We start from the raw sequence: 13,086 nt of genomic DNA on the forward strand, positions 1-13,086 counted from the left end.
GTGGAGGCTGGTGATGGGGGTCAGGCTGAGGACATGCAGTTGCGCAGCTGGAGTGTTTGGCGCCAGGTGAGTGTGGCGGTGCAGGCTAGTGACCGAAGACAGGGCCTCCTCCGTGCCCGTAAGCAGCCGTGGAGGCCCTGGCTATAGGCTTGCTCTCCTGTGGCTGCAGAGTCTCTTCCTGAGCATGTGCAGGCAGTGGAGGTTGGAGACAAGCATCAGGTTGGCGGCATGCAAGTGCATCGCTGGAGGGGCTAGCTCCATGGCAGTGGGGGTCAGCCGCGGGGTTCTGGGCCGGAGTTTTGCACTTGAGCAGCCGCAGAGGCCTGGGCTGGCTGCTGGTGTGGTTCCTAAGTTCCAGAGAGGCTGAGTGGGGAGAGAGTAGGAGGGACACAGGTGGCTGGCATCAGTAATGCCAATACATGTGAGGTGAAAGTTGGTGAAATCTGCAGAGGTTCCATGGCAGATGTGCTGGCCATTGGTTCCCTCTACAATGGTGAAAGCTGCTGGGTTTGTCTGTAGAGCAGGTCACTGTGAACCATTCTTATTCATGCTGTGTGGCCGCTCTTGGTAGCTAGCCCCTGCTTTTTTTTTATTTTCTTGTTCCTAGATATCTCTGTATATCTCTTGGTGTGGTACTCCCAGTGACTGGGAAACCTGGTTTTACCCTGCTCTTCTTTCCTACCAAGGGGAACTGTTTCTAACTGGGGAGTTCCCTTGTGGCCCTGAGCAGTGCCGGCCTGGGGGATGGGATTATGTGCACAAAATGAAGCCATCTTCCTTCTTTTACTGTGTGGTTATTCTCAGGTGTTCTGTTCCACTGTGCTGTGAGGAGACTCCAGGGCTGTCCCATAGCTGTTTTTGTTCACAGATAGCTGTTTCATTGTTGATCTTTGTGGGAGGATGGAGGCTGGGTCTCCTGTCCTGTTTTGATGATAATACTCTTGGCTTTAGAGTCTTGTTTTTTTTTTTTTTTAAGTTTATTTATTTATTTTTGAGAGAGAGCGAGAGAACAAGTGAACAAGCAGGGGAGGGACAGAGAGAAAGAGAGAGAGGCGGGGAGAGAGAGAGAGGGAGAGAATCCCATGCAGGTTCCGCACTGTCAGCTCAGAGCCCGATGCAGGGCTCGAACTCACTAGCCTTGAGATCATGACCTGAGCCAAAATCAAAGAGTCTGACACTTAACCGACTGAGCCACCCAGGTGCCCCTAGAGTCTGTTCTTTTTTTTTATTAAAATTTTTTTTTTCAACGTTTTTTATTTATTTTTTGGGACAGAGAGAGACAGAGCATGAACGGGGGAGGGGCAGAGAGAGAGGGAGACACAGAATCGGAAACAGGCTCCAGGCTCCGAGCCATCAGCCCAGAGCCTGACGCGGGGCTCGAACTCACGGACTGCGAGATCGTGACCTGGCTGAAGTCGGACGCTTAACCGACTGCGCCACCCAGGCGCCCCATCCCTAGAGTCTGTTCTTAATCACAGTTGTACCCTGGAAAGTTGTACCCTTCAAAGTGATTTTACAAAGCCATACTTTTATTGTAGCAACAACAGAAGTAATGTCTTCTTGAGTGCCTGCTTCTTGGAAGGCCCTGTGCTAAGTTCTTTTGTAACCATTCCAAGCAGTAGGTATTAGCACTTTTTTTCCCCATAAAGAAACTGAGGCCCAGAAAAATTAAGTTATTTTCTGAAGGTCACAGTGCTAGTGTACCAAAGGTGTTGTTGGAACCCACATCATCTGACCCAGTGCCCATGTGCTTAACCATTCACCTAAACTGCCTTTATTAGCTAAAAGGAGTCATTAAAAATAAAGGTAATCATTATTTGCAGTTACTTAAAAATAAAAATGTGGTGAAGTATAATATCCTAGAGCATGAGATGGAAGAATCTGGTACAAGGATAATTAGAAGAATTAATACCCAGTTAAGCAGATTATCAAAAGTTGCATGTTTATGAATTTATGTTACCCTCTAGTTTAGGGGTGATTTGGCAAGTGGATTATTTTTGGCTTGTTTATCTTAGATATTGCACTGACATGTGTGAAGTCAGAGACATCAGCCCCCAACCTGGCTGATCACCAGAATCACCTGTGGAACATAAACACTGCAGTTTCTGAGACTCTTCCCAAGATTCCAGGGTGGATTCCTGGGTTTTGTAATTTTGAGCAGTCTTTCAGATGCTTCTGATGGTTATTGTTAGAGCCTTTTACCCAGTCACATTTACTGCATGGTGGGCACATTTAGTGATGGAATCCAGGTCCAGAAATATCTTGATGTGATGGAGTAATATACTGAATCTAACAAAATCCAACAATACAGAGGAAAAGAAAGCATGAATGATAGGTGGTATGGAGCTAGAGTTTCAGACTTACAAGCACATACATTTTGGAGTGAAGTTTTGTTTCTTTTGAATGCCGCCTTTGGTGGCATTGGTGGTTATCTTATAAACATGTAATACTGTTTTCTCTATAGGTCTCTGAACTAGAAACTTGATTTGGTTGAGTGAAGATTTTCTATCACTATCATGGTAGGAAGAATTTCAGAATCACCTTGGGTTCTTTTATCAGACTCTTTCCCTCCCCCACATCAGTTGAAAGTCAGAGCCCATTGAGCCATGCTTACTAATGGTAGTGAAAGTTGAAAAATTGTGGTTGGACTGTACAAAATCCATAATCTCTGTTTGCCCTAGAGGAAGAGTCACATATTTTACCCTACTCACAAAGTCATGATTGTCACTGTGGCCAGACATGACTCAATTTCTATATTATTTTCCTCTTACTCGATGAAGATCACCCTATAATTGAGGACGTTTACTTCTCATTCTTACCTATGTTTTGGGTCACAGTGAAGATTTTTGTTGATTTACTTCTTCAAAAATGTTAGTGTTTCATTTTTATTCATATTATTTTTGGTGTAAACTGTGCCAAAAAGTGACATTTAATACTTCCTTATCTTAGAGAAAAGGTTGCACACAGATTCCCCCACCCCCAGTAAATATTTGCAGTTCTTTTGTGCATCAGGCATTGTGCTAGGCATCAGGGTATGGTGATGAATAACAATAGCTGTGGTGCCTGTTCTCAAGATAAATATTTATTTAGTGATGAAGATGGGGAAATAAATAGTACATGAATAAAATAGGTAAAAGATGTAGTAAGACAAAAAATAAGTTGACATAATACAGAATCACATGAGAAGGCTTATTTATTTATTTATTTATTTATTTATTGAAATGTTTATTTATTTTGAGAGGGGGAGGGAGAGGCAGAGAGAATCCCAAGCAGGCTCTGCACTGCTCAATCCCACAAACCTTGAGATTATAACCTGAACTGAAATCAAGAGTCTGACGCTTAATTGACGGAGCCACCCAGGTGCCCCTGAGAAGGCCTGTTTTATACAGGATGGCTTGGGAAGGCTATGCTGAGGGGACATTTCAGGTGAGATCTGAAGTACTCTATAAAGGAAGAACGTGTATGAAGGTCTCGAGATGGGTTGAAGAGGAACTGGCTTAGAACTGAGATGAGATGAGGGTGAAGCTAAATTGGGGGAGGGGGGATAGTTGGATACAGGTCCTTACTGATGGTAGTGTAAGTGCAGTGAGAAACTAGCTCTGGATTGTATTGTAAGAAAGATACAATGCGGCTGCATAGGTCACGGTTGAAGGATGTAAGCCTAGGATTGGGAAATTAGTTAAGAGGCTGCTGTGTACGAGACAGAGAGATTGTCAGAGGATTGGATCAGCATGGTTGCAGTTGAGAGGGAGAGACGTGGAGTGATTCAACAGCTATTGTAGAGGTAGTAAGGAAAGAGCTTGCAGATAGACTGGATGTGTGAGCGGGGTGAGGAAGGAGGAAGAATCCGTTATGCCACCAAGATTTGGGGAGTGGCTAACTAGGTGGACATTAGAGCTACTTACTGAAGATCTGAAGATGCAGAAGGCTTATTTGGGAGGGTTCTTTGGGGCATAAGTTTGAAACCCAAGTGGACGAGCAGAGTAGTCATTTGGATGTATGGTGTTTTCCAGAGAAGAGGCTTCAGTTAGAGATAGAAATGTAGATGAGACATCAGTACAAATGATGGAATTTAAACCATGGAGTGTATGAGATAGTTTAAGATAGTATAGAGACTGCAGAGGTCCCAGAAATTAACCTTAAGGCCCTTCATCATGTAGTTACTGGGGAGAGAAGGAGACTGAGAAACCAGAGGCAGAAGGAAACCTAGAGCATGCTGGGCTGAGAGTAGGTGAAGAAAACGTTGCCAGGAGGAAGAAGTGGTCTAGTGTGCTAGATGCTCCTCAAGATGATGAGTCAGGTGAGCACAGCGTGTGCTTATCATGACTGACTCCATGGAAGTCTTTGGGGCCTGTTCAGGGGCAGTTTGGGTGGAGTGGTACGCACAGGCTGAATACAGCGGGCAGATGAGAGAATAGGAATTTATAAGGAATGTATATAGTGAGTACAGACTGTTGATAACCTCTGTATGTCTCTGAAGGCGCTGGGGCCCTGGAAGGGGATTGTGGGGCTAAGGGAAGCACTGGAGTTTGATTTGGTGTTTTAGACAAGATATCATGCTAAGTTGAACCCTAGGAAATTGGTGAACTGTACTATATTTGATTTATGAGAATGGCAAATTTCATATAGTTTGACCTAATGTTACATGTTATACTACTGAGAATGAGTTACTTTTGAAAAGGGAGTTTGATGAAGCAGTGTTGAGAGAGCTTTAACCAAAAGAGTACAGCCTTTGAGCTGTTGAGAGAGATGGGTTTGGAGCTCCCCAGTCAAGTGTTGGCCTTTGAAGCGGGGAGGGGGAAGGCACACAATTTTTCCACTGTAACAGGAAGGAAGATGCTGATGTACAGATTCAGCCGAGTTTCAGTGATCATCGTGATGCTGATCTCGGCAGCTAGTGTTTACCCGGGGCCAGTAATTGCGGAACAAGCTTTCAGATTTGGCTGTAGGTGCACATTGATTGATTTTGTTCATACACTGAGTGGCTACTGATCCTGTTTTGCCTTGTAGTAGGCTCTAAATTTTCTCCCTCAAAAGTCATTGATATCAGTGAAATTTTTTTTTATTATTATTCAGTTTTTCCCTTTCATCAAAAGCAGAGTACATCAAATAGCATGACCTCCTTCTCCACTCATCAGCAGTAAAACACCATGGCCTCCCTATAGAACTGATTAGCAAATCAAAGAATAAAGTGTTTTTCTCACAAGTGATTTTCTTACCCTACAGAAAATTGTCTTTTTCAGTATTGCTATCAGTATTCTTTGACTTGTCAGCATAATTGAAACGATACCTGTGATTTCTGTTACTTCAATGCAGACTACAAGTGCATCCTTTTAAGGTCATACTACTCTTCTTCTGTCTTGTGTACAAGAATTTGCTTACGAGGTATGTATATTTCAAGAATTTCAGCTGTCCGGAGGGAGGTTTTATTCCACTGCATAATATAGTTTAAAAAAAATGATTTTCATTAGACCATTCTGCTGACATATCCCCAGGCCACAATTTTCTCCATGGACTTATTAATTCAGTACAGAATTCCAGGTACTGATCATTAATTGTATCTTAAAAACTACAATGAGATCGAAGTCGTCTTTAGCGCCTTCAGGATTATTTTTCATGAAACATCTACCTCCTGTAATATTTATTTTGAATAATATGCTCATCCATGGGTTATGGGGCTAGAGCCATTGTAGGAATATTCCCAGATGTGTGTGCTTGTTTCTCACTGTGTGCTTGTTGAGCTCTAGGCAGCTTTGCCTTGTGCATGGCTCCAAAATTATCTTTTCCTGAAAGTGCAGGTAGGTCTGGAGAAATGCAGACACTGTATTAATTTATACACTGTAAGTGTCCGATAAAACATGCTGCATCTTTAAAAGCTCTAGGGTGGTGGTATTTTAGACAAAAGTTTTATTTTATGGATGAGGGTAGCTTTACTGGAGGCAAGATAAGCCAACATGTTCTAATTCTGCTTGGAATCAGGAACTCGATTTACTGTTGTTACCTGCTGTGGTAGAAATTGCAAGCATCCCTGACATAGACTTGTATCTTCAGTATTGGAAATATTCAACAGAATTCATCAGCAGTGATTTCAAAAAGCTGCAGTCTCTGATGTTTTGATAATAAGTGAAGAAAAGGTTTCCTATTACTTCAGACAGCCTTTGATAGCATGTCATTTTATGAAAATATACACAGATTAGTCTGTTGCATACCTGATTCAAATGTTTTTAGCTTCTTTGAGTGAACTTTGGGTTATGCCAAGAGGGTGGGGGACTCCCTTTGGCCTTTCTACTGAGAACCACTGTCCATCCATATGTGCTGATAAAGAAGTGTTTGTAGTATGATAGTGCTCAATGGGTTTGCTGACCTGGAATCTAACTGGTTCAGCCAGCTTCTCTTTGAGCCCTGAACTAGTGTTGTACTGATCCATCACATTTCCTTTGCTTTGCCATTTCTGGTCGTGACCTGGTGCGTATTCTTTCTCTTGCTTTTCCGTAGAGGAAATGGGGCTTGTTTTACAGGGTGAGTTCTGTGCTAAAACCTTGTACTTCCTCCTTCTATATATGCTGATGAACAGGTTTCAAAGTTCTACCTCTTAGAAATAGCCCACCACCCCAGCAGTGACAGTTTTGACATGCATGGGCTTTTTCTGTCACATGCCTCTAAATAGACCTGGGAGAGCATCTTTCAGGTCTAAGGAGACTGTCTTTTGCTCTTCCACCTCCCTCCTCCCCACAAAGACAATGTGCTGCTGATTTGCTTCTAATTTTGGCTATTTCTTTTCTCATTCCAAAATATTTTCTCTAGTCCCTTCAGACGTCTTTCAGTTTACACAGTTTGCTGAAGTGGCCTTCCCTTGGAAGACTCCAGTCTGCTGACCTCTCTTCTCCCCTTGTTGAAGTGGCCACTAACCTGGAAGTAGAATCCTTTTCTTCTCCTGGCTTCCCTATCAAACAGTCAACAACTATTCATAACAGACTAAAGTAGAATTTAAATAACCATAATCAGTTTTTATCATCTCGATTATGTATTTTTTTTTCAAAAAGGGATGGTATCAAATTATTATCAAAAATATTATCAAAAAAAATTATTTTTTATCCATGCTTTTTAAAGTGGTTTTTCTCCATTGTATCTCCTGAAAACACCTTCTCATATATTTTAATTTTTAAAGAATTTATATTTCTGTATTTTCAGGGACTGAGAACATCTTCATGATATAGATGTACCATTTGACCAGTTCCTTACCTGTGGACGTTTAGGTGTTTTCCCTTTTCCCTCCCTCCTTCTTTCTGTCTTCCTATTATTTACTGGTGATAGAACTTTTGTTTTTGGGTGTCCAGAGTTGTTTTTCACTATGTATATAGTTATGTTTATTAAACCCTAGCACGGACTTTTTGAGTAGTCTCTTGCTAGTTACAGCGTCACTTTGTGTTAAGGTAAGGACTCCTATCTTACGTATATCTGTCTCCCCAGTGTAGCATTATGCCTGCTACAGTAGGTGTAAAGAATTCTTGTTGAGTTCTAGAAATATAAGGGCCATGTGACAAATATTTAAGTATCTCCTGTTTATTTGAGATTCCAGAGATAGGAGTGAACAAGACAAAGATTGTCCTTGCTCTCATAAGCTGAGATATTATTCTGTATAACAAGGTTTATGTTGTAAGGACTACAAGCCTCTTAATGTGAGGATCACTTAAAAAATCATAAAGTCACACAGTATGGTAGGAGAGTCCAAATGACCTACAGTATGATTACTTGGGGGACCTTCATTCCAGGTTTTTTCATGCATATGGCTAATTAAGAGTTGACTAACTGATTTTCCTTTAGATGATATTTCTTACCTAGGATTGTCCACAAGGTTGCCAATTATGATGGAATGATTTTTTTCAGGTTCACGCATTTTGACCCTTTCAAGTGACTAAAATCAATTATACTTAAATTTAAAATTTCATACCTGAACATAGTATGTTGTTCTTAGGTATTATAGAGAACTCAAGGATCTTTTAGGGCTGGGTTTGGGGCAGTAGGAAGTATATCCCTAAATATTTTTGGTCTTTCTGTTGCACATTTTAAAATATGATTAAGCAAAGATTGAAGCCATGGAGATTTTCTGCTGTAAGTCGGTGTTTCAACACTGCCAGCCATTCACGCTCTTTGTGATCCCACTTACAGAAGTGGAAAGTGAAGGGTGAGTAGCTGCACTCTTGGGCAGGCACATAATTTTTTAAAAAAATGTGTGTGCCTCAGCAGAGCTATATTAGAGTTTCCTATAGCTGCCTTTTTCTTTTTTATTGTAGGGCCAGCTCTCAATGTTGCAAGAAAAAATAGACCATTTGGAGCGTTTGCTAGCTGAGAATAATGAGATCATCTCAAATATTAGAGACTCGGTCATCAATTTGAGTGAATCTGTGGAGGATGGTCCAAAAAGTTCACAAGGCAATTTCAGCCAAGGTGCTGGCTTACCTCTTCTGCCGTCAAAACAGCTGTCCCTCGTAGTGGACCCTGAAGACTGTTCATTCGCTTTACAAGGTGGAAGTAGGCATTCAGATGTGCAGGTAATGTATGCATTCATTAATAATCATTGGGCTTCTTTGTCTTTTACTTTCTTTTTTTGATCTGGTGTCTGTTTTAACTTAGTTGCTTAAACTGTCTGTAGTTTAGATTGTATTTTTGTAAACTGGCTTGATTATTCACCTGATCATTAATGTTCTTTTTAGTGATAAAATTCTGTAATTCTGTGTTTCCCCCAATTTTTTTTTTATTATTTTATGCGTTGTGGCCTTTTTGTATGTTTCTTAGGTCTGACTTTCTCTAGTAGATGAAGTTTAGAGGTTTAAATTTGGTCAAAGAGATTTTCTCATCTTCCTATAAAGAGTACAAGAAAAGCTGTATTCTTACTATGTCTCTGTTATACACTATAGGTTTCACACAGTGTAGGGTTAGATTCCTTTTGCTAACTATCTCTTTGTGAAAGAGGGAAGGGAAATACTGTAGAGCTGTGCTGTTCAGAATGGAAGCCACTGTCCACAGGTGACTACTGAGCATGTGAAATGTGGCTAGTTTGAAGTGAGATGTGCTCTAAGTGTTGAGACTTTTTACGAAAACAAAGGTAAATTGTTCATTTTTATATTGATTATATGTTGAGAAAATAATATTATGAATACATTGGGTTAAATAAAATATATCAATAAAATTAATTTCACTTAATTTTATCAGAAAATTTAAAATTATGGATTTGGCTTGCATTCTGCTTCTCTTGGATAGCATTCTGGAGGGTAGTGGAGTTGTAAACCAGGATATAAGAAAGGACTTCTACTTTTCTTAAATTTAGGGTGTGTCACATATGCTCTGTTCTGCAAATTAGCAGAGTTGTGTTTAACCTGTACCTTAGACCTGAAGCTGGAACTTGGTGATGGGACCCTGAAGGGTGAATATTTTACAGCTGGACAAAATGGGTTGGCTCTGGCCTTGCTTCAGAGTAGATGTTTTCACTAACTTCTGGGGACCGAAAACATGTTATTTTCTTGAGGCCGTGGCTCACAGGCCAGTCCAGTCCGTAAGCTGGAGACATGGGGGTTGTCCAGGCCTTGTGCCTATAATCTTATCAGCTAGTGCGTAGCCAAGTTCAGACAGTATCAGGATTCTGTGCTTTAAAAGTGTATCTATTTTTGTGACTCTTGGCTTTGTTTAGGTTTTAAATAAGTACCTTTTAAAGGAGAACCACAGAACTTTTTTTGGAGGTGGGCTGGACAGAAACAGCCCTGTTGCAGAACAACCATGGAAGGCATGCAGAGCAAGGCAGTGGGGAATCAGGAGAGCTGCAGGGCCGGAGAAAGGACCAGAAGGAATAACAGAGACTGCTAACACATCCTCCTTCCCAGCTGGTTTTCAAAGATTTATTGACTCATCCTTGGGAGTGTTATATTTATTAAAGTCATAAATTCTGAAGTGAGAGAGATGTTACTATCTTAAAATACTTTGTATTCACTTTTTATATAATTTGTTCGATATCTTTAAATTTTTTGTAACCCACTTATATATTAGAATATAATTTTTTACATAATTTAAATTTTACCACAGTCACTTGTGTTCTTTATCCCATTTAGTATTAGAGGGAATATTAGAGAGAGTATTACAGGGAAAAATACAAGGTTTTAAGGTTTTGTGGGGTTTTTTGGGCAGTATTTTTTCCTTTGTGTCCAAATAGGTTATTACCCAGGACTACTACATTGGAAGCTTAAGACGACATTTGAACATTAAGAAACTGAGTCTTAATTTTAAAAATTCTTCCATTTTTAAATGATTATGCCTTGTTGACTCAGTTGTAGTTTTATTTTTAGAATAAAAAGGGCAAACAGAACATATGCTAAATGAAGGCATAGCTGTAGATGCATTTCCATTCTGATACAGGTTTTAAAATATATGAAATTAATTGTAAAATAAAGACAACTCAAAGTAAAAAGTAATTATCCAGTATTGTATTTGAAAATGCTGAAATATTTGCTCATAATCACATTTCATCAGAAATTGTTTGCTTGTTGTTTAGTTCCTATTAATTTCTACTAGACTGTAGTAGAAGTAGAACAGGGCAAGAAGGAATTGAATGGAATTATTTTTCATTAGAAGCAGATGGGGCGGGGATTATTTATCAGGATAGTTAAGTAACACGGTAGCATTTTAAGAATTTGAATGGTAATTAAATGTTTTCTGCCTTAAACTCTTCAGTTAATGTCTGCAGAAATAGCTTTATCTAGTAAAATGCATACACACAGTACAGCAATGAATAGCTTTGAGCAAATATTTTCCAACATTAACTTTAAATTAAAAATGGTAATACACGGTTAAATTTACTTTTTTTCCCCTTTATTGTGTCTTTTATATTTTTAGATGTTGGATGTTTACAGTCTGATTCCTTTTGACAACCCAGATGGTGGAGTTTGGAAACAAGGATTTGACATTAGCTATGTGTTTAATGAATGGGACTCTAAGCCCCTTCAAGTCTTTGTGGTGCCTCATTCCCATAATGACCCAGGTAAAATTTACACTTCAAAAAAACTACAGGTTATTAAGCCCATATAGGCACAGAGTATTTTAATGAGAAGGTGGTAGACCTAATTTCTCACATTTTTGAGACATTATTTGCTGACTTGTGACAGCAACATATTCCTTTTATATGTCTTGTATTTTGAGTTTTTACTTAATCAGTTTGTGTGCCATTCACAGATAGGACTTCTGCAATATGAAACAGTAATAAACACAAGAAGGTCTTAGTTTGGGGGTTGAAAAATTGCACTCACTTAAGGGGCTGATTGTTCATTTTAGTTACTTTTCTCTAAAATATTGCATGAGAGAATTATTTTGTGTTCATAAACTCTACATTACAAAATGCAGAGTGTTTATGGGAACATTTGAATCTTCCAAATGGAGAAGCAAAATGTAAAGTGGTTAAGAGCCTTGGTCAGGCAGATGTGGGTGTGGAGTCCCAACCCCATCAGTGTGAGACAACTTTAGGCAAGTTACTTAATATTAAAGTAAGTTTTTTCCTAATAGAATCAAGATAAAGTGTCTGCTTCATAGGATGAGATGTTAAGGCGTGATGCATGGCCCAAAAGTAACTGCTGTCGTTATCGTTGTTATTATTTCATTTGACAACTTTTGTTACTTATTGGTGCCACAGATTTTTCCCTCCAAGGTAAGGGAAAATTGCTAAAATTACAGTGGGAAATATGATTCGATGCATATATTTGTGAGTGTGAGTACACTGGCACAGAAGAAATACTTAATGAATTCCACTGCAGGAATTTTTTTGGGGGGGGAATGCACTTCCAAAGACTTCTTCCGAAGGACTTACTTAGGCTTCTATTTGTTACTTTTCTCAGCTTCTCCATTTCATCATTACTATCAGAGGCACCATTATTCACCTGTACTTTGAAGTTTTTTCTTTATTCCAACATTCATTTATCTCCGACTTACATTCTTTCCCACTGGTTTATTGGCATGTATTCCTTTCTTTCTGTTGCTAAGACAGTAGAACTTGTTACTCTATGTCTGGAAGTGTGATTTGGTGAAGTGTGTGTACAGGTGGGTACAGGCACATGTGCTGCTTTTTTGGGTGTGTGAGGTACACAGGGAGAGAGTTTGGATGCTGAAATGTTTGAATTTCCATAGTACTTCAGTGTTTATTATGCAGAGAGGTATGAAATAGAGGAAATTAGTATTATTCTGGAAATTTGTGTTGAGCAGTTGCTGCACGAGCTTCTGACTTGGTTTCTCTTTGGTCTTAATGACTTTACCTTTTCCTACAAATACCTTTCAGCCTTATTAACTTTTCCTCTTAAATGTTTGCATCATTTTCCTCCTTCGTCTTAGCCTGTCCCTTCAAATCCAAGTTCCGATGGCTGGGCATCATGGAAAGACTGCAGGTGTCTGGAACCTGGCAGAATGAGGCCCACATCCCGGCTCTGCCATATACTTGCCCCCATGTCCCTGGGGGCACATTTGTGTATCTGTAAAATGCAGATCATATGGTTGGAGTAGCATTTTAAAGCAGGAGTTAGTTATCAAGTAAATACAAAAGGTGATGAAAATCACATCTAATTATAAATCTCATTCACTCTGAAACATTCCCTTATTCAGTGAAACAGTGGCAGAGCGACTGTAGTATTTAAATTGTTCTCTCCTTTTTTCTCTGCCAACCATCTACAGTTTTGTTCTTGTCACTTAATTTGTTTTTAAGTTTTTATGTATTTATTTTGGGAGAGGGAGAGGGCACCCGAGTGGGGGAGGGGCAGGAAGAGGGAGAGAGAGTCTCAAGTAGGCTCCACACCATCAGCACAGAGCCCAATGTGGGGTTCCATCCCACAAACCGTGCGATCATGACCTGAGCCCAAGTCAAGGGTCAGATGCTCAACTGACTGAGCCACCCAGGTGCCCCTGTTCCTGTCACTTAATTGGGTGTGTGATGTGATTCCATTGTGTCCAATTTCTTATAGGTTTATACATACACTTTGTGCTATGTCTTGTGAGTCCTCGTGTGAATCCATTTCTCCTGCTTTTTAGATTTTTAAAGACTTTTTTTTTCCTTTTTCC

The 13,086-nt window shown here is 39.9% G+C and overlaps 1 protein-coding gene across 3 annotated transcripts in view; it reads left to right on the forward strand.

Annotated features, from left to right (window-relative positions):
• MAN2A1 (mannosidase alpha class 2A member 1) overlaps nucleotides 1–13,086 on the forward strand; it is a 166,564-nt gene that overhangs the window by 16,465 nt on the left and 137,013 nt on the right. For 2 of the 3 annotated variants that reach the window (XM_049647694.1, XM_049647695.1), the window contains exons 2-3: nucleotides 8,295–8,552; nucleotides 10,885–11,029. In XM_049647694.1, coding sequence (XP_049503651.1) covers nucleotides 8,295–8,552; nucleotides 10,885–11,029 — 403 coding nt within the window. Of the gene's footprint in view, nucleotides 1–1,457; nucleotides 5,386–8,294; nucleotides 8,553–10,884; nucleotides 11,030–13,086 lie in introns of those variants that run through there. The other variant, XM_049647696.1, reaches the window with a different exon arrangement.

The sequence above is a fragment of the Panthera uncia genome (genome assembly GCF_023721935.1).
Source record: "Panthera uncia isolate 11264 chromosome A1 unlocalized genomic scaffold, Puncia_PCG_1.0 HiC_scaffold_17, whole genome shotgun sequence".
Classification (NCBI taxonomy): domain Eukaryota; kingdom Metazoa; phylum Chordata; class Mammalia; order Carnivora; family Felidae; genus Panthera; species Panthera uncia.